The 19,193-nt window shown below is 41.2% G+C and overlaps 1 protein-coding gene across 4 annotated transcripts; it reads left to right on the plus strand.

The window, feature by feature from the left end:
- The first annotated feature begins 851 nt into the window (after positions 1 to 851).
- Positions 852 to 18,896, plus strand: AMD1 (adenosylmethionine decarboxylase 1). 4 transcript variants are annotated; one of them, XM_080340861.1, is made up of 10 exons: positions 1,437 to 1,473; positions 7,280 to 7,329; positions 11,847 to 11,933; positions 13,333 to 13,459; positions 13,957 to 14,059; positions 14,828 to 14,870; positions 14,961 to 15,105; positions 16,135 to 16,227; positions 16,304 to 16,459; positions 16,799 to 18,896. In XM_080340861.1, the coding sequence occupies exons 2-10, from the start codon at positions 7,322 to 7,324 to the stop codon at positions 16,937 to 16,939; spliced, it is 903 nt and encodes a 300-aa protein (XP_080196987.1). In that variant the 5' UTR covers positions 1,437 to 1,473; positions 7,280 to 7,321; the 3' UTR covers positions 16,940 to 18,896. The 4 variants fall into 4 exon arrangements, with proteins under 4 accessions (XP_080196985.1, XP_080196986.1, XP_080196987.1 ...); XM_080340859.1 differs by lacking the exon at positions 7,280 to 7,329 and having other exon boundaries at positions 852 to 1,473; XM_080340860.1 differs by lacking the exons at positions 7,280 to 7,329; positions 11,847 to 11,933 and having other exon boundaries at positions 852 to 1,473.
- The last annotated feature ends 297 nt before the right edge of the window (positions 18,897 to 19,193 follow it).

Below are 19,193 nucleotides of genomic sequence, written 5' to 3' on the forward strand. Positions count from 1 at the left end.
AATAATATTGGACTATGAGATATAATATTGATGAAAAATGTTTTAAACGACCGTAAACTTGTTTTGTTTGCAAAAATTCGTTCTACAGATTAAAAAAAAAAAAAAAGGCACGTAGGCAGATATTTACACATGCATATACACTCACTCCCCCCAGCAGACACTTTCTCTCCTGTGCTGCACATACAGCTGCCCGTGCTCTCCTCAGTCACTTGCTCCTTCTTCCACACACACAGAGACACGTATAAATAACTTCGTACTTCTTGTTCACACACACACAGCTCCTCGAAGGGAAGAGTGGAACGAGAATTACGTTTTAACGCTCAATTAAAGCTTCCTCTTTACTAGGTAGCAATACCCATTAGAAAGCGCGGAGGCAAAGCGGTGTTAGGTGCAGAGGGAGCATTGCAGCTTCGGCCCGGAAAGAGCCTTTATTCTCGGGCTTGCGCCTTGCTACGCAAATACTTGTTTCGGGGTTTGCTCCCCTGTCGTCTCTCGGCCATGTTCAGCCCTGCTCCCCCTCATATCACCCCTCGATCGCTCACTGCCAACCATAGGCCACGTTTTCCCCCCACCTCTGGGGGCGGCGCGGCGCGGCCCGACCCCGGCGGGGCCGCCACACCGCGGTCCCGGGCGCTGCCCCTGCCCTGCCCGGCCCGGCCCGGCCCGGCCCGGCCCGGCCCGGCCCGGCCCGGCCCGGCCCGGCCCGGCCCTGCCGCCGTCCGCGCTCCTCGCTCTCTCTCCCGCTCCCTGCGGGAGGGCGGGCGGGCTGCAGTGGGTGTGGCCAAGGGAACCGGCATAGCCTCGACAGACGTCAGCGCCTTCCAATGGGAAGCGGGAAAGGGCGGACCCGAGCGGCGTTGGCCCAATGGCAAGCGCGATCCTACTTGATGCGGTTACCTGAGGAGTATAAAAGCTGCTGCGTGCGCGCAAGCCCCTCGCTTACACAGTATGGCCGGCGACATTAGCTAGCGCTCGCTCAACGCTCTTCTCTGTAACAGGGGAACACACGGACTACAAGGAACCGAACCACACCGCATCGCCTGCCCGCCCGCACCCCCGCTCGGACTGTAACCCTCTCACACACGCTCACGCCGCATCCGCCGCTGTGCACTCCGGGTGGTTTTCGCTCGTTTTTTTTTTTTTTTTAAAATTTCTTTTTCCTTTTTTTTTTTTTTTAAATTAATATTAAAAAAAAAATTTCTCTAGAAGGTGAAACCCGCCCAGGACGGACTGGGACCCGGCGGCGGCAGCGCGGCCCGTGCAGCAGCAAACGGTAGCGGCCGGGGGCGGTAGTTTGGTTGTCGTTAATTTCTGTGGTTGTTGGTTGCCGAGTTGTCTCACCATGAAGGAGAACGGTGCACACTTCTTCGAAGGGACCGAGAAGCTGTTGGAGGTGTGGTTCGCCCGGCAGCAGCCCGCGCAGCAGGAGCCGCACCAGAGCAAGGGGTCCGGCGATCTTCGCACCATACCCAGGTCCGTTAACGGCCGGGGCGGAGTTGGGGGACGTGTGGGGGGTGGCGGTTGGGAGCGTGGCTCTTACATGCCGGGAGGGGCCGGTGAATGGCCGGCGCACGCGGGGCCCGGGTGTGGTGGCGGTGGCGGGCGAGAGTGTGTGAGGAGCGGGGCGGGGATTGGGTTGGGGTGGGGGGGTAATGGCCGTGCGCGGGCTGGCGGCAGCGCTGACGGGAGGCTGGTTCCGGGGTGGCTCGGGGAGAAGCCGTTGGTGGCAACGGCCGTGCGCGCGCGCGCGGCGGGCTCGGCCCGTGCGCGGCCGCCGGGCTGCCGGCCTCCTTCCCCCTCCCTCGCTGACAGCCCCGGCCTCTGCCGCCGCAACGCCGCCGGAGCCGTGCAGTGACCTTCCGCTGCCCTCCAGAGACCCCTCTCAAGGCCGTGGCGCCGGTCCGCGGAGGCGGGGAGCCTCCCTTCGTCCCGGCCGGGCCCGGGGGGGAGCGGTGGCAGTGCCGGGGACGGCGCGGAAGCCATTCCGTGCCGCCACCTCGTGCAGCCCCGTGCGGTCCCTGCCGGCAACATGTGGCGGCGGGGAGAGGAGAGGAGAGCAGAGCCGGGCGTGTGCCGCGCCGGCCGGCAGTGCCCGCGGGGGAGGCGGATGGCGGCGTGTCGCAGTGCTGCTGGCGGCCGGAGCCACGGCAGCGGCGCCCACTCCTCTGCACCAAGCCCCCGCGCACGCTGCGGCTGGCGGCAGCCGTCTGGTAGTGGCTTGGCCCCCCGGCAGTGGGAGCCGTGGGTGTCTTTTTACGGCAGGGCTTCTTGCTCCCGCCGGCTTCGGGATGGGAAGGCTCGGAAAATCCCTGCTCGGTGTGACTGGCTGTGCTGTGGAGACCGGGGGATAGGAACCTCGCTTCCAGTCAGTGGAAGCTGGAAAGGGGAGATCTCTCTTGCTGTCGCGACGAGGATTGATGGCCTCACATGGCCGGTTTCGCAGCGACCTCTGTCACTACGATAGCTCGACAGGTTCACACAGAGGTTTGCGCGGAGGGAAGCAGGCGGCACACGGGAGCCCTGCTGCGTCTCCCTGTGGCGGGGTAGGCAGCGGCGGGGGTGTGTGGGGAGGTGCCCCCCCGGCCTTCTCCAGAAGTGCGGCCGGAGCCACGGTGTACACGTGAGTGCCTTGGCTCTGCTCCCGGATCGCGCTGCCTCTTTTCTCCCCCATTGACAAGTTCAGGCCAATGGGAGCCGGGCGCCGCGGAGGGGTGGGCCCGCGCCTGTCACCCAATGGGCATGTGAAGAATGTGCTGGCGCTTCTTTCACTGCCACCCAGGGTGGGAGGAAGAAAGGCCCGAGGCCCACACGGCTTCTTGTGTACACGTGTTTCAAACTCGGGCCTCTCTGGGAGGGAGCAGCTCTTTTCTCCTGTGGCCGGGGAATGCCTGCTTGGCCTTTGTTAGCACAGTAGCTGATGGCCACCTGCCGGCATACTGGTTGTTCTTGAAACCATGCTGGGCAAGACAGATGTGAGATGGCTTTACTGTAGCTTGCCAGTACAGTATCTTATGGGGAGAGTTCTGGAAAGACTACAATACCTAGACTTCTGACTTGCAGTAATAAGGGGTCCAACTGTAAATCTGCAAAAAATTTTTCTGGCACAAGTGGCCTGAAATTGTCAGAAAATGGACAGTGCAGGCTTGAAGTACAAAGCAAGATCTGCTTATGTACCATAGAATGGCACCAGAACTATGTATTAGTTTGCAGAGATAACAAGATTGATATATAGGTGTAACCAGCTGATGTAGTTGAAAAAGGCAGGCTTGTCTTAGGCATGCAGGGCAAATCTGAAGGTTATACTTAACGGCAGTAGTTTACTCTCAGTATGGTAAACTGTTCAACTTCAGGTTCCGATGGTAGCTTGAGGGTCTGGTGTTTCCCATGTGTTCAGATCTGCTTTTGTATATCACTGTTACCCAGTGGTCTTTAGTCAGGGAGCTTGGAGGAGGGCTTGTCATGTTGTATTGATGTTTGGAATATGGTAATGATGGTAGAGTCTATTTAAAGGCATACTTAACATATGCTCTTTGCCTTTTCCTTTGTTTTGATATTTCTCAGCAAATATCCTATGTGTATATATTAGAGTTTGCTATCCAAAGATCTGAATTGCCAGTGGGCAGATAACTGCCTTTCCTGAAATAATGAATAGCCCATGTTATATATATACACATACCACTAGCTCATGGAAGCTTCATTTCTGTCATGCCAGAAACACTGCAGGATACATGTTTAGCTCTGACCTTTTGGTGTAAATGAAATAGTTTGCTCATGTAACTTTCTGATGTGTGAAGATATTTAGGCTGTTCTGAATAATGTGCTTAACATGGAAATCATCAGATGTGGTTTATACAGTTCTTTGAGATTTAGTGCTATAGCAGATACCACAAGCTGACAACTTGTATATTAAATATTCAGGCAATCCTAGAAGGCTATTATAAATCCTAGGTGAAATGTGTGCAGAGTTATTTAGGCACTTCAGGGTTCCTGTTGTATTTGACTTTAAATGTGAAGGATTCCAAAAGTACTCCTTTGGCTTAGCATTAATATGCTAGTGTTGGAATATACAGATCTAGTTTAGGGATGGCATTCTGCAGATGCTTTCCTCATTGACACATTCATGCTCTCTAGGGTTCTGTTTGTCAGCTCAGGCTCATGTTTGCAAAATAAATTTTTGAAATTGCTTAATGGCATTTAATGTCATTGCAAGGCAGGTACTGTGACAGTTCCTTTGTATGGTTTACATATAGCTGTAAAGTTTTAATAGAGTAGATACAAACTGTTAACTGTTGGACATGTGGTCTTTAACACTGTTTCAGAGCTGTGAGCAAGCTTCGAAGGCATTTGTGTTAATTGGCTCTTAATACAAGATGTTAATTGAAGCTGTGTGCTTTTTTGGTAGGAAGCTGTGATGTGTCTGAAAATCACTGTTAACCTGTGTCCAGGAGTAATTATCAGTGATACTGTGTTGCTAGTATGAAATTAAGTTTCAGAAACTCTTTTAGTGTGTTATTGGAATTAATTTCTTTTGCATCTATCAAGTGTAGTAAATAAAAAAAATGAATATAATATATCCCACTATGCTAATTCTATAAAGGTAATTGAATAAGCTAGTTTATGTCAAACAGAACTTGAAATCAAAGCTGAAACTGTAGAACAATAGCTAAATTAGAGTCAAGCTGCAAACCAGTTGAGCTTGCCTTTTGTATTGTAATACCTGCTTAGTAGTGAAATGTGAGCCATTCATCTACTGAATGACTAAGCTGATGTTTAAAGCTAAAAATTTCCATGTTGGGTGTGCTTGCTAGGGATTAGATATGTTAAAGTATTTGTAGGTTATCACCAGCGTAAAAAAAGAAAAAGTTAAAGAATTGATGCAATTAAGAATTTTTTCACATTTTTTCTCCTTTTGGCAAGCCTGCCTTCTAGAGAATAATTTGGATTTGTACAAAGTACTTCAGAAAAGATTTGTACTTATTGTTCTAATACATTCAGTAAAGGTCCCAAATAAACAAAGTATGGAACATGGGTTTTACTTTGTTGTTAAGATTTGGGGGGCATTCACATGCTAATAAGTTCTGTGGAAATGTCTTGTGGTTGAAATAAAGGCGAGGCTCTGAAGATGCTTACCTTAATCATATTCAAAAGTGAAATGAGATTAATGTTTTTATGGTCTCAAAATAATTTGCTTTAACTTTAGTGCTTGTTCTCATGATGCTTTGTAAGGCTTTTTTTTTTTTTTTAAGAACCTTAAACTATGTATGAAAAGGGAGGGTTTGCTGAAAATGCAGTGAACATGCTGTGAGGCCTGGAATTCTGTGGTGCCTGAATAGTGCATTCAGTATCCCAACAGTAAAAATAGCTGTTTAGTCCTTTAGATGATGTGCAACTACGCATTTCCCATCTCAAGAATTATCATGATCTTGAATCATTCAAGTTAGAAACCATAGGTTAATGATGCAGGTATTTACAAATCCATATCTCAAGCATTCAACCTTGCAGAATACTCTGAAGCTAAGCTTGTTTATGGACCTTTAATATATTTCCTGTTTATATTATGTGAACACTCAAACTGGAGGAGAAAACAGTGCTGTAATGAGGAATATGGAGTGACACTGAGATTCTCATCCTGTGTTACATGAAGTCTGCTAAGCACCTATACAAGTCCTGTAAATACTTACTTTGTACTGCACCCTATAGTCTGAGTCACCTCACTGCTGTACCTCTGCCCCTTATGAGAGTTCAGTCTTACCCCTCATCAAAATCAATATTCAGAAACTAGATTTTAGAAACAAATTCAAAATTACAGGTATGTTTCCTTTTAACTATCTCAGTTGTAATTAAAAACTGGAAAGGAAACAAACCCTTTTACCCTCTGGTACTACTGATTGTGATACTGCTTGGGGGAAGTTAAGACTTACATTGAAGGCTTTTTCACAAATCACAGGATGTTAGGGATTGGAAGGGACCTCAAAAGATCATCTTTGATATATTCCAACCTTACCACTGAAACTGTTAAAGAATTTGGTTAGTCACTTTCTGCCAAAGATCTGCTATCTTAATGAGACTCTGTAAGGCATCCTGGTAAGATATGTAGCTACTGGTGTATGCCTAGAAGGCCTTTCCTTATGGCTATTTACTCAGCCTGGAGAACAGGGAGATTTGAGGGTTATTGTACATGGTTACTACCTTATGGCATGTTTCTTCTGGAGAAGTTTACATTCCAACTTGCCCTGAAAGTTGCCTGTAAGGTTTGTTGAAGCCCTGATGTGCCTATTGGGGCTTATGTTTTCTTAAACATCTTTGGTGTCAGGTATGTTTAGTCCTTTGATATAAGAGACTTAGGAACACCCATCAAATATCTTGGGATGTAAAGGATGGAGTCACCATTCCATTTGTACTGCTGTGACTGCAATAACAATAAAAGGCCTGTGACAGGAGTGACATGGCAGCCCTCGATGCATTATCTGTGGCTCTGTGCCATTGCTGAAATATCTTGGTGTTATTTGGGAATGATTCTCTTAATAGTTGGCTCAGGATCTTATAGGTAATAAGTATTTTCTGAGGTGTACTGCTTGGTATCACTTTTGATATGGATGCAATTTTCCATTCAGGTACTGGTCTTTACTTCAAGATTAAGTACATGTCTCTGGAAAGTTTAAGATAAGGGAGAAGCAGTCTGTCTGTGTATGTGTATTCAAAGCATATAGAGGGTGTGTGGTTTTTGTGCACTTCACAGATACTGCTGGAGTAAAATTATCAAATTGCCAGTACCTTGTGTCTAAACTTGGGGTGTGAGTATGGTTCCAGATATTTTGTCTTCAGTTGTAGTTTATAAACTGTCACGGTTCTAATGTGAAATAATTCACATGCAGCTGTCTGCATCAAAACATGCCAGCTGCTAGGAGGTGCTTTACAAAGCTTGTGGGTTTTGTAATGTCAGTCTGTACTGTATCAGCCTGTTTCAGGATGCTTTTAACAATGTTGCAACTCTGCTGACACCAATATTTAGCCAGCACCCATGTGTCTTAGCTAGAGCTCCTCTGCACAAGCAGTTTAGACAAGACATTGAGTTGGAGTGTTCTAGATTGTAGTATTGGTAGGAATTTGCCTGCTAATGGGGTAACTGATATATCTGCTGGCTCCTAAAAGAATTTAGTAGGTAACAGGTGAAAGAATAAAAAGTTGCTCTGCAGTTGAACGCTTGATTTTTTATTTTTTTTCTAAACAATGTCTCAAAGTATGAGATTAAAATGCTTCTTACTTTGATTACTTACAGGCTCCTACAGGCTTGTCAGCTGTGCTCTTTTGATGAAAAGCTATGCAAGAGTATGTATACAGCTTAAGATGTCTTTAGGAGTTCCATAGGGTTTATTTCCTAAGAATTTCTACCCTACTGTAAAACAACTTTTCTTTCCAGTGCTGTCTGTACTGCATTAATAAGGTACTGTTACTGGGGTGAAGGGATGGTACACTTGTGGAAACTGTTAGTTGCTGATAGGAACAAGTTTTTGATGAAGTTCTTTATCTTTTAAAATTTTTGTTATCCTCTTCCCAGTTGGCTTGAAACAGTGGTATTGTGCTGCTGCCTGATATGCCTGATTACTGTGTTAAAAACCTGTTCTACCTGTAAAGGTAAAGGCTCCAAATAGGCCAGTAACTGGAATTAAAAAGGATGGTTTTATCTGGCAAGGAAAACTTGATTCATAGCTTATTCATCATTTCACAGAAATATGAAATAAAGGAGGAAAAAAAGGTTTGGAACTTGGTTGAGAGGGACTGCTGACCATTACATTACACATTTTTAGCATACTTTCTAAAAGTAAATTAAAATGCTTCTCTGTTCTGATAGATTTTTTCCATGGTGACATACCTGGGTGGCAGTCTGAATGGAAGCTATTTGCACTCCAGTAACAAGTCTGTGCTGATACAGCACTAAACATTGCAACACAGGTATGGGAGTAGGTTGGTAACTTTTTTTGGCTTGTTCTGCTAGTCAATCATAGAACAAGTAGCTTTCTACCATTCAAGCATGGACAGTTAATCACACTTGTGTAGATGTATTCCAGTTTTATTTGGTGTTCTCTGAGCATGTGCAACCATTTAAGATGCATGTTGCTTACCTATTGGAGAAATTATTTTGGCTTTGAGTAGTTGTCGGTTGAAATTTCAGGAGCAGAATCTTACAGCTTTGGAATGAAGCTGGTAGTAAGCCTCCATAACAGCCAGGAACTGGTCTCAAATGCATTTTCAGTTTTGTGTTCCAGTGGATGCATGTCTGCTACAGAACTTGCTGTAGCTACCAGTGATTGTCATGCATCATATTTCCAGTGTGCTTGGCTTGAGTATAGGGAAGCAGTCTCTAAACAAAGTATTTGGTATTGTCCTGATGTCTGGCTGTAGAGAATAATTTAGGAAATAGTAATGCGATCCATATACTTCCCATTGAAAGGAATTTTGAAGAGCAGAAGCCCATGTTGGCATTTTATAGAGAATTAGTCTCTTTGGTTCTCCCTTTTTGGTTGGAGCCTTTGCTTCCAAGTTAAAAGTTCACTTAATTGTGAAATAGGAAGTAATGTTCTCAAGTCTTTCAAAGTTACTAACTTGACAAAATAAAGTGGGATTAGCCACAATATGTGTGTGGATAAAAATAAAAATATTATTTTTAAGGTGGATTTTTTTGTTTCCACATTAAGTTTGAGTGAATGTTGACTGCCTAGGAGTAGTAATACTTAAATAATTATACAGATTAAAGAAAAGGAAGAAATGTGAGAGTTAGACTTTTGGTGAACTCGGTCTACTTGGTACAAAGTAGTCCCAGATGTTCTTCCTTAGCTCTGCTTTAAACAATGGAAAATGTCAAATACTAAGGTTGGGTCATCTTGTTTAAATAGATTATGTTGAGATAAAATCCAGCATGTTAGTGGCTTTTTGGTAGTTTTCTGTGCTTAACTTTAAAATGCATATAGGTGCAGCCCAGTATCTGTGCAAAACTTTGCCCTAATGTGGTCAAGTCTCATCCTGGGTGCTGCAACCCTTTGTTAGTCTATTTTATGTATGCTTCTGGATCAAGCCTGACATCTTGTCTGTTTCTCAGTTTGTAGGCTTTCTTCTTTAGTGCTGCTCTAATTAGACAAAATGATGAATTTTTCCTTTACTCCTGCAAAGGCTGAATGCATGAACATTTAGCATATGCTTAGCTATGGTTTCTGTAGTGGAATAGTGAAGAGTTGAGTGAATTTTTAATATGCAAAGATCTTAAGCAACTGAAGATTTAAGCCATAGTACCTAAATACTAATGAGCATACTCAAGGACTGACTTTGCATGGTAGGCTTTGGACTTAACATGCAATATTGTAGTGTTAGTATGCTGTACCGATCCTTCATTGTTGGACTTCTTGAACATCAAAATTGTTACGTCTTCCTCTACTAATACATGACTGAAACTTAAATGAGCCACTTTCCTGAAGTGTCTGGTGCTGCAATACAGTGGTACTTATATAAAGAAAATTCTCACTTGTATACATAAAGCTAAGGTTTTGACTTGTCTGGCCAGGTAAGAAGCTTGTGAAGGCTCAGACGTATGCTCTTGCAAAGCCTGAGATAGTTACATACCCATTAATGCTCAGACAAGTACAAAATCAGATTTGTAGTCATGTACAAATGGGGTTACTGCAGCTCAGCATCAGGCAGTGTAAGGGAACTCTGCCTCAGCTTTCAGAAATGCCATGCCAGATGCTGAGGTTTTCTTTAATGGCAGATAAAATATCACCATTAATGGTGCTAGAATGATTTGAATAGTTACTTCACCAAGCCAAAGTAACAGATTACTGAATTCAGATTACAGAAAAAACATAATAGGATGTTAGAGGGAAGATACTAAGGCTGAGAAATTTGTGCAGATGTGATGTAACTTGTAGAGAAAACAAAATGGTTCAGTCCTCTTCTTAGTAGAATAGTGTGATAGTCTAGGAGCATTAAAAAAAAATAGGTATAATATAAACTTTCACTTTTTGCATTTACCATTTTTTTTCAAAGGCAAGCAGACATTTTCATGTATACTTGAGTATCAGGAACAGGGCTAAACACATTCAATGACTTAAGTGTACAGCTGAATAAAAGTGTGGGACTTTATCTGAGCATTAAAAATAAGCTGGTTTTTATTTAATGTGGAGATTTGAGGGTTTTATACTGTCATGTCTATAGTTGTAGAAAAGTATTTCATCAAGATTCAATAATTAGAATGGTAGAGAAAACTTCACTTTGGTTTTAAGTATCCAGTTATATCACTGAGTTCATAAACTTGTTCAGATGTGATCTAAATGATGCATAGGATTCTCTTAAACTAATTTTTAATATATTCATTCTCACCCAAAAGGAAGCTGTAGAGTGAATCTAAGTTGACTATATTTTTTCTGGTTGACTCCTGTATAAATATGCCAGTTTAGTGCAATATATACTTTAAAAGTAAAATCCTCAATTAGTAGTATTAGTAGTAAAGTTTTGGTAGTAAAGGTACAGAATTCTGTTCCAGGAGGCATTCTGAGGTGAGGGAGAAATTAAGGTATTTATTTGCTGGGGTATTCAGAGAAGCTAAGAACATATGGTTTTTTTTGTTATATGTACAGCAAATCTAAAACTTCAACTTTGCAAACTGAGCAGTTTTCTAAGGGCAAAGGTTAGTGACTGCTGGAGGATCCCTGTTGATAGAATTAGCAGTGAGTGCTCTATTCTGAAATACAACTACTGAGCTTTTGCAGTGTGAATAAAGGGAGAGAGGTCTGACTCCTGACAGAGAATTGGGTTGACAGCTGTATGGGCAGCAGAGCCAATCAAATAGCTCACTTGGTGATGAAAAAATTGCATTTCTTCTGTACTCCCAGCTCTGAAGGGTCCTCTAGTTGTTCCAGCTCTACTGATGGGCAGCTTAATTTTATGGTGTGTTAGTAAAAGTCTTGGTTCATGACAGGCCCAGCACAAAACTACAGGTGGAATATGCTGTGGGAAGGGAGGGATGAGAGAAGTGGGGTGGCTGTCAGTGTTATAATTTTGTGACTTCAGGAAGCTGTATCTGTTTGTCTGCTTTATAGCAAATTTGACTGTATTGTAGTCTGCTAATCTGGTGTAGACATGAGACTGAAGTGACAACCGAAGTAGCTTTTTTTGCAAGTCTATCACTTCTCATGAGTATGTTGAAGTATTTAGGCTTATTTTGACCCTTTGATTTTTTCCAGTTTCTTAAAATTCCTTGTAGAATTAATAATGACAATAAAGAATTGAAATATTAAGCTGCTACCTCTGTACTAAAATCTAGCAGTGTATTTTCAGATTGTGCTATATGAAAATCATTCAGTTTTTCTTGTAAGTGTAGTATTGCAAACTATTTGCTATAAGTATTCTGTATCTTCTAGAGGTAGACACAATTCTATGATCATGATCAATGAATGAGGAATTCAGGTCATTGAGATGTATTAGTTTATAGGGGTGATATTCATGCCTTAAGCTATAACAATTTTATCTTAGTACATATGTGGTGCAGGACTTAAGGTTATCCTGACTTGCCTAGTTAGAAATTTGGGGTTGCTGTTTCACAATTGTCCTCATGCAATAGATTACACTAACAGATCCTGAGGAATACTTAGTCATTCTTTGAGAGCTGAGAATATTACTGAATATTACTGTATTGTGATAGTCCCTATATAAAAAGTCCTAGCCTTTCATGCTCTTAGATCCAGCAGTTCAAGATAAGAGCTATAGTCTTGTTTGGGCTATACTTCTTACCCAGGGTTCCAGAAAGCTTCAGTTTGTTTAACCTGTTATTTGTGTTCTTCTATAATTCTTCACAGGATTGAGTGGGACAAACTTCTGGAGAATGTGCATTGTTTGATCATAAGTGTGACAAAAACTGACAAGCAGGAAGCTTATGTACTCAGGTAAACCACTAGCTTATTCTTTTCATCTACAAGAGGTTAAAAAATTAAAGCTGTTACACAGGATCCACTTAGCTGAGAATCCAGCCTTGGGTTACGATCTGCTGTTCATGACTAAAACTTTCAGGTGCCTGCTAAAAAGATTAAGGACAGGGCTGTGGTGTTTCTTCACCTGATAGTTGAATTTTGTCCAGGGATAAAGAAATTTCCCTAGTGAAGAGCTTTAGGATTACTTCAGGAAGATAGTGCATCTGAGTGTCACTTTTTGATCAGCAAAAACTGTATTAGTACATTGGCTTTAACTCCAGATAATGCAATGAAGTTGAACAACTCTTGCAGCTGAGCAAAGGACATCTGTAAAAGTGGAGCTTTCCTGAAGTCTTGGAATTCTTGTGTTGTGCAGCTGTTGGCTGTAAGGACACTACTTCTGCTGTGTGTGGTTTATCTTGCAAAATACTTTCAGGTTTTTCTACATGAACTTTACAGACACTGACATCCTCTGTTTTACTTCAGATTACAGAAACTGAAGGTTTTGTACTCTGAAAGACTGCCTTGAGGGCAAGGTTGAGCTAAAAGCAAGCTAGTCAAAGAAACTGATGAAGTCTTGTTTTGCAAGCTTCATGTATGTAAAACAAAATTCTGAAAATAAGGTAACTAGTTACAACTGTGTCCTAAATAAAGTATAACCTTTACTTTGAATACTTATGCAGCATTCCAAACTGAGCTATTTAAGCTAGACTTCTTCCTTTTGTTCAGTTACTTGGTGAGAAGATACTTGCTATACATGTTTATTCTGGATATAGTATCAATGCTTATTTCCAGTTGAGTGGGACTGTAGTTAAGTGACTGACTTAAAGGCATATAGTGTAGCTCATTCTGAGACTTCCTGTTCCTGTGGACAGGTGCTGATTTACTGGTTTCCAGTAGTTGCCTTTCCTAGAAGCTGCAGCCAGACAACTTATGAAATTTTATGGCTTTTGCCTTTTTTGACTTCAGGTTCTCAGTCTTTATTTCAGCTGAGAAAGTCAGATTTCAAGCTTGACCCTGTTATGTGTCTTGGTTAAGAAGTTAAATTGCATATCTATGTTGTGTACACACTTCACAACATGTTCATATTTCTTGAATAGATTGAGAATATGTAATGCATGTGGTACCTCTTTTCCTGTAGTATGGTAACTGTGTAATAACATGTTTGCAGCAGATATTTGTTTAGGGAAATAACAGCTCTCAAATGTTAGCTAAAAATCTTTTGTTTACATCTGTTTGCCAAGCATGCTTACATACTATATGCTGAATGTTCACTTACAGTTATGCATTTGGTTGTGATAGGAACCAAGATCTAACCATTCTCTACTGGCTTGTTTTATATGGAGCATTTAATATTTTTAACACTTTTTTGCAGTGAGAGTAGCATGTTTGTCTCCAAGAGACGTTTCATTTTGAAGACGTGTGGTACCACCCTCTTACTGCAAGCACTGGTTCCCCTGTTGGAGCTTGCTAGGGAGTACAGTGGGTTTGACTCAATTCAGGTAAGGTGCCAAAAAATGTTGCATCTTCCTTAGGATGTACAGAAAGCATTTTACTAATATTTCAAATGCAATGCTTTTATTAAATGTTCTGAAACTTCCTTTGCCATTTATGTGTGCTTCCCACAATAAGACTGTAATACAAGATTGCTTGCTCTGCTCTAGAATTTAGCCTTTTATTTGCCTCCTAAGGTATCTTAAAGGATGCTAACTTACAAATGCTATTGTGCTGAGTTGAGGTTACTTAAGGGTGAAGGAATCCCATGCCCATGTTGTCAGTGCTGAAGTCACTGTTTTATTGTGGAAAACATATTCTGAGGTTTACAAATTAAGTTAAAAAACCCGATATGCCTCTGAAATGAAAATACATGTAGCAGTGTTTTGACAATGAAAACTTAGGTCCTGTGAAAGCTTATACCAAATGCTTGCATTTATCTAGATTTTTAGATTCAAGGTGAGTGGATATATTCAATCTCTAAAATGCACCTTATGTTTTTCAGAGCTTCTTTTATTCACGTAAGAATTTCATGAAGCCTTCCCACCAGGAGTACCCACATAGGAATTTCCAGGAAGAAGTAGAGTTTCTTAATGAAATTTTCCCGAGTAAGTTCATGAAACTTCAGCAAAGTTGCACAGCTTGTGTAAAGTGTTGATGTGAATTGACAAGCAGTACAATATATATAGGCTGCCAGGACATTCATACAGCAGTGCTTGCAGTTCTGCAGCCAGCAGAAGTTTTGGCTGCATATAAATACCTATTTTCTGAATTTCTGACCACTGACTTGCCAAGATCAAAATTACAATCATATTAAGTGTGACACTCAGCACTTTGTCTTAACTGAGGTCATCTTCAGACTTCCAAATGGAGTGTTGTAAGTCAGTCTGCAGAATCCAGCTCTTACTAACTGTAAAAACCTCATTAAGAAGGTAGAATAGTAATTTAATACACTGAAGAAAAATGTAAGCTTTTCTCAGAAAAGTCACTGCACTAAAGATTGAATTTGAACATTTATGAAAATCTAAAACCTGCAAGAATAACCTTGAATTTTAACAACTGGCAGAAAAGTTTTTTGATGGAACAGGGAAGCGGTAGTACTGGGATCTCTGGTGCACAGCTGTGATCTGAATTTCATGCTAGTAGACTCTGAACTGGGGTGTCCAGACCACCTTCTGAAGGAGCCTGTTCAGGTTATTGGCTTTACATTCATGAAGTTAAATGCCTGCTTACTTGATGCAGATGCTGACTGTATCAGTGAATCTTCATAGTGTTTTGTCAAAGACTTCTCCTATATTTATATATGCAATGAAGGTAATCTTTTTATATGAAGGATCAGCTGTGGTACCTTAACTGGAGACTTTTTGTCTTGTCAGATGGAGCAGCTTATTGCATGGGGCGTATGAATTCTGATTGCTGGTATGTATGTGAAGACTGAAATCTTTGGGGCTTACAGTAGAACTTGGTGCTGATAATATTTATTACATAAGTGATTTGTATTTTATGTAGGTACCTGTACACCCTGGATTTCCCAGAGAGTCGGATATCCAATCAGCCTGATCAGACACTGGAAATTCTGATGAGTGAGCTTGACCCAGTAGTTATGGACCAGTTCTACATGAAAGATGGTGTTACTGCAAATGATGTCACTCGTGTATGTTTGCTTGAAAACTAAGCATTTTGGGGGATTGTGGAAATTGGGCAACAAAATGTTTCACTTACCATTTAATGCAAGATTTATTTTCTGGTAGGAAAGATCTCATAGAAAGTGTCAGGTTAATGTTTTGGGGGCAAAGCAGATTTAAGTCTAGAAATTTTTTTGGAATATAACTTCACATTTTCAATGCCTCTGATTTAATCTATTGAAAGGAGCAATTTTTAGTGTTTTGAGTGATTGGAAGTTTATCCTCTAAAAAGTAGAGAAAGAGGAATAAAAACGTAACAAGGTAACTTCCACTGAAGGATGGCAATTGCGAGAAGTAAGACTTAGACTGAAGATAATAAATGCCAAGGGAATCTAGGTATCAAAATGAAGTCATGGAGCCATTTGGATAGTTGTGGGGGAGAGGGACTTCAGCTTGAAGTACAACTTGGCGGTTTTGCCTCCTTTTCTCCTTTTTCCAAATGGGAAAAGTCCTGTGACATGAACAAGTTTGTCTGACAAGTACATTGACTTCATCTGCTTTTCCATCTTAGGCTTTGATCTTTTCCTACTGTATTTGTTATTGAGATTTGACTGCAGCTCAAGTACTGTGTGGGAAATCAAAGTGCTTGGGATTGCACTTCATTCTGGAGTATAAAGTATGTTCTCACTCTGGAGTAAATGTAAACAGCCTTCACTTTGTGGATGCTGCTTGAACAGGTGCTCTGTTTTCCATTTCAATTGCAGAAGCAATTATGTATTAGAATTCTAAGTCATTGCCTTGTCTTGGAGTTATGCAGCTTGGTTCTGTAAGAGACAAATATCTGATGACTTGCATGGAACTTGGTCACTTACTTGGTAAGGGACAGGCTGCAAAGCAAGTTCATCAACAGTGGTACAAATGATCAAACTGACTTGTTATTGGGAGAATGCTTTTGTCCTGTCCCCTGAATTGGTCATCTTTCTGCCTTTAAGTTAAATCTAAACAAGTGTAAAGGATGCATTATAAACTGAGTGATATAATTTTAACTTTTGTTTCAGATGAGTGGAATTCGTGACCTGATACCAGGTTCTGTTATTGATGCTACAATGTTCAATCCTTGTGGGTATTCAATGAATGGGATGAAATCGGATGTAAGTTTTACACTTATTGGTAATTAACATTAAAATATATATTATTACCACCAAATAATTACTTTTTTCTTTTCAGGGGACTTACTGGACTATTCACATCACTCCAGAACCAGAGTTTTCTTATGTTAGTTTTGAAACAAACATAAGTCAGACCTCTTATGATGACCTGATTAGAAAAGTTGTAGAGGTTTTCAAGCCAGGAAAATTTGTGACAACCCTCTTTGTTAATCAGGTGAGTTTTCTTGCATTGTCTTGTCAGCTCCTGAAATGCATATAGACACAAAGCAAGACTAGAAACTTCTTACTGGAATGTTAGTTTCCAGATTGCCTCTATATTTGGATGGTAGTTTCTTTGGAAAGTAAAAATACTCTTCAGTATTGCTTTGGCATGCATGAAATCTGATCTGCAGAAAACTTAAATACTGAGATCAGGCAGCCCAGGCTAAGTATTCTAATGACTTCCTGTGTAGTTCCTGTTGATAACAGTATCACAAGATACAGATATAAAGCATATATTGTGCTAGCCCATCTTGAAATGCTGTTTATAACTAACTTCTGCTTTATTTTCTAGAGCTCTAAATGTCGTACAGTGTTTTCTTCTGCCCAGAAGATTGAAGGGTTTAAGCGTCTTGATCACCAGATTGCCCAATTCAGTGATTATAATTTTGTTTTTACCAGTTTTACAAAGAATCGCCAGCAACAGCACAGTTGATTAAGAATGAAGAAAAAGCGCAAAAAGAAATCCCATATAGAAGGTGGTGGTTGCTTTCTAGTTTATGATTCAGGGGGCCATGCTTTCCACTCCCACCACCTTGTAGTTGTGGAAAGCCCTAGGTGTAATCATAGTATAACCATTTTGAATTGTATGCATTATTATATCAAGGAGTTAGATATCTTGCATGAATGCTCTCTTCTGTGTTTAGGTACTCTATGCCACTCTTGCTGTGAAATTGAAGTGCATGTAGAAAAATCTTACTGTATGAGACATTACAACACTTGTAAAAATGATTCAGGTAGAATTACACACAGTATAGTTTTTCTCCAGGTATCACCAAAAATTCCCCACAGACAAGGCTTTCGTCCTCATTAGACTTTAGCCTCAACCTACTCACTGGGAACAGTTCTCTGTTAAATTGTTACTCTTTTTTATCTATGTTGTGATTTCAGTCTAAAACAGTTTTTGACAAACTTTATGATTTCTAATGAAGCTGATTCCTAATTAACACTTCATGTTTGGAGAAAGTTCTTAAAACAGTTACAAATTGTTTTGCTACTACAGGTGGTGGTTGATTTATTTTTAAATTGGACTGACTTTTCATGCTCTACTCAAGCTTACAGGAATTTGCTCAGCTATACTGCAGCACTGGGCTAACACATTGGTCTTACACCTTTAGAAACTTGGGTTATAGGTACTAATGCAAGTTAAATTTCATTCTAAACCTTAATGCTCATTTATCTGTGCACATCCCCAAGCTGTCACACTGCTACACAATGGCAGAGCGTGAAGAAGGTCCAAGACTTGATAGGGGAAGAGCTGAGTCGGGATGCAAGTGCTTTGACATACTGGTGTGTCAGCTCTGCAATTTCATATTGGCACCAGACTTTTTCTTTCCTAATCACCAATTATGTCAGATGAAGAAGCTGGTGCTCTTGAGCACTGGCAGGTAATCTAGTGAAGGAGTAGAATTTGCTGGGCTGGGCATGTTGATTGGTTTGGATTATTCTCAGTAAAACCTGTGACCTACCACTTCTAACTGTAAAGAGTGCTTCTAAACTGGTCCAGTGTTACTTCATTTTGTTGTTCCAAGCAAAGCTAATGCCTCTGTCTTGTGACAGTCCTGTGACATTGTTGTGCATGTGACTTATGTTGTATTTGAGTGTTGTGACTTCATCTGTTATTTTCCTCCTAATTACTAAAGGTGGTTCCTCTTTACTGTGACTTGAGGGCATTAAGTGAAGGCATAGAACAAGAACTGTCTGGGACACCTGGACAGAAGTAGAATGCTATTCATAGAATATGAATAAGTGTGTAATTCAAAGTCACTTTAATGGGTATTGACTAAAATGCAGGCTTTAAAGAGCTGGCACACTTTCAGCTATGTTTGAAAATACTGGGATTTTAACAGCTGTGAGACCAGCATGTTAAAGACAGAATTGAGATCCCCCCCCTGCCCTGCTTCTTGTCCTTGCAATGTTTTGACTCTTTCTGGTTTGACACAATGGTTTTTTGTTCCTTCTGTATTTATGTATGAAGCACTTTTTCAGTGCTTCTAAACTAAAGTCTGCTTGGTTAGAAATCAAGTGGTTGAAACATTTTGAATTTTTTATTTTAAGCATATTGTTGATGTTTGTTACCAATGTTATCAATTACATGCTGTAAATGGCACTAATGCTTTTTGCTGTTAATATTGAGGACCAATATTTCAGTGATTTTTTTTTTTTCTTAAACTTTGTCCCAACTGACCTTTGGCTTGAGGTCCTTTAAGTAGACTGAAGATCCCTTTTCAAGTAATACTGAAATACACATTTTACAAATAGGTGTTTAAGCCTTGGCTATAAAAATGGAAGCTGTTGAATGGATTATTGAACTATCTAGGGTGATCAGGATGGGGGGAGTATGGTGTTTATAATTTCTGTGGTGTTAGACTTTGATCATTTAAAAATACCTGTACCACAACTTAATGCTTCAATAAAAGTTCGCTTACATTGTTTGTAGTGGTGATTCAGCAGTTTTTACCCTTCACATTCCTCATGCTTTTTGGTACCAAATGGTTTAATTCTGAAGTAGATTTGTGTTTCTTGTCCTGAATTGCAACACTGCAAGCTTGGAGAAGAGTGGCTGGAAAGCTGCCTGGTGGAAAAGGATCTGGGGGTGTTGATCAGCAGCCAGTTGAACATGAGCCAACAGTATGCCTAGGTAGCCAAAAAGGCCAACAGCATCCTGATGTGCATCAATAATAGTGGCA

The sequence above is a fragment of the Nesoenas mayeri genome (assembly GCF_963082525.1).
Source record: "Nesoenas mayeri genome assembly, chromosome: 3".
Classification (NCBI taxonomy): domain Eukaryota; kingdom Metazoa; phylum Chordata; class Aves; order Columbiformes; family Columbidae; genus Nesoenas; species Nesoenas mayeri.

What these genes read in the sequence shown, in the direction of transcription:
- AMD1 (XM_080340859.1), top strand. Translation starts at nt 1,343, where the DNA reads ATGAAGGAGAACGGTGCACACTTCTTCGAAGGGACCGAGAAGCTGTTG. An exon ending in GTGGGTTTGACTCAATTCAG is followed by an intron (nt 13,460 to 13,956) that starts GTAAGGTGCCAA and finishes TATGTTTTTCAG; the next exon opens with AGCTTCTTTTATTCACGTAA. An exon ending in CTGCAAATGATGTCACTCGT is followed by an intron (nt 15,106 to 16,134) that starts GTATGTTTGCTT and finishes CTTTTGTTTCAG; the next exon opens with ATGAGTGGAATTCGTGACCT.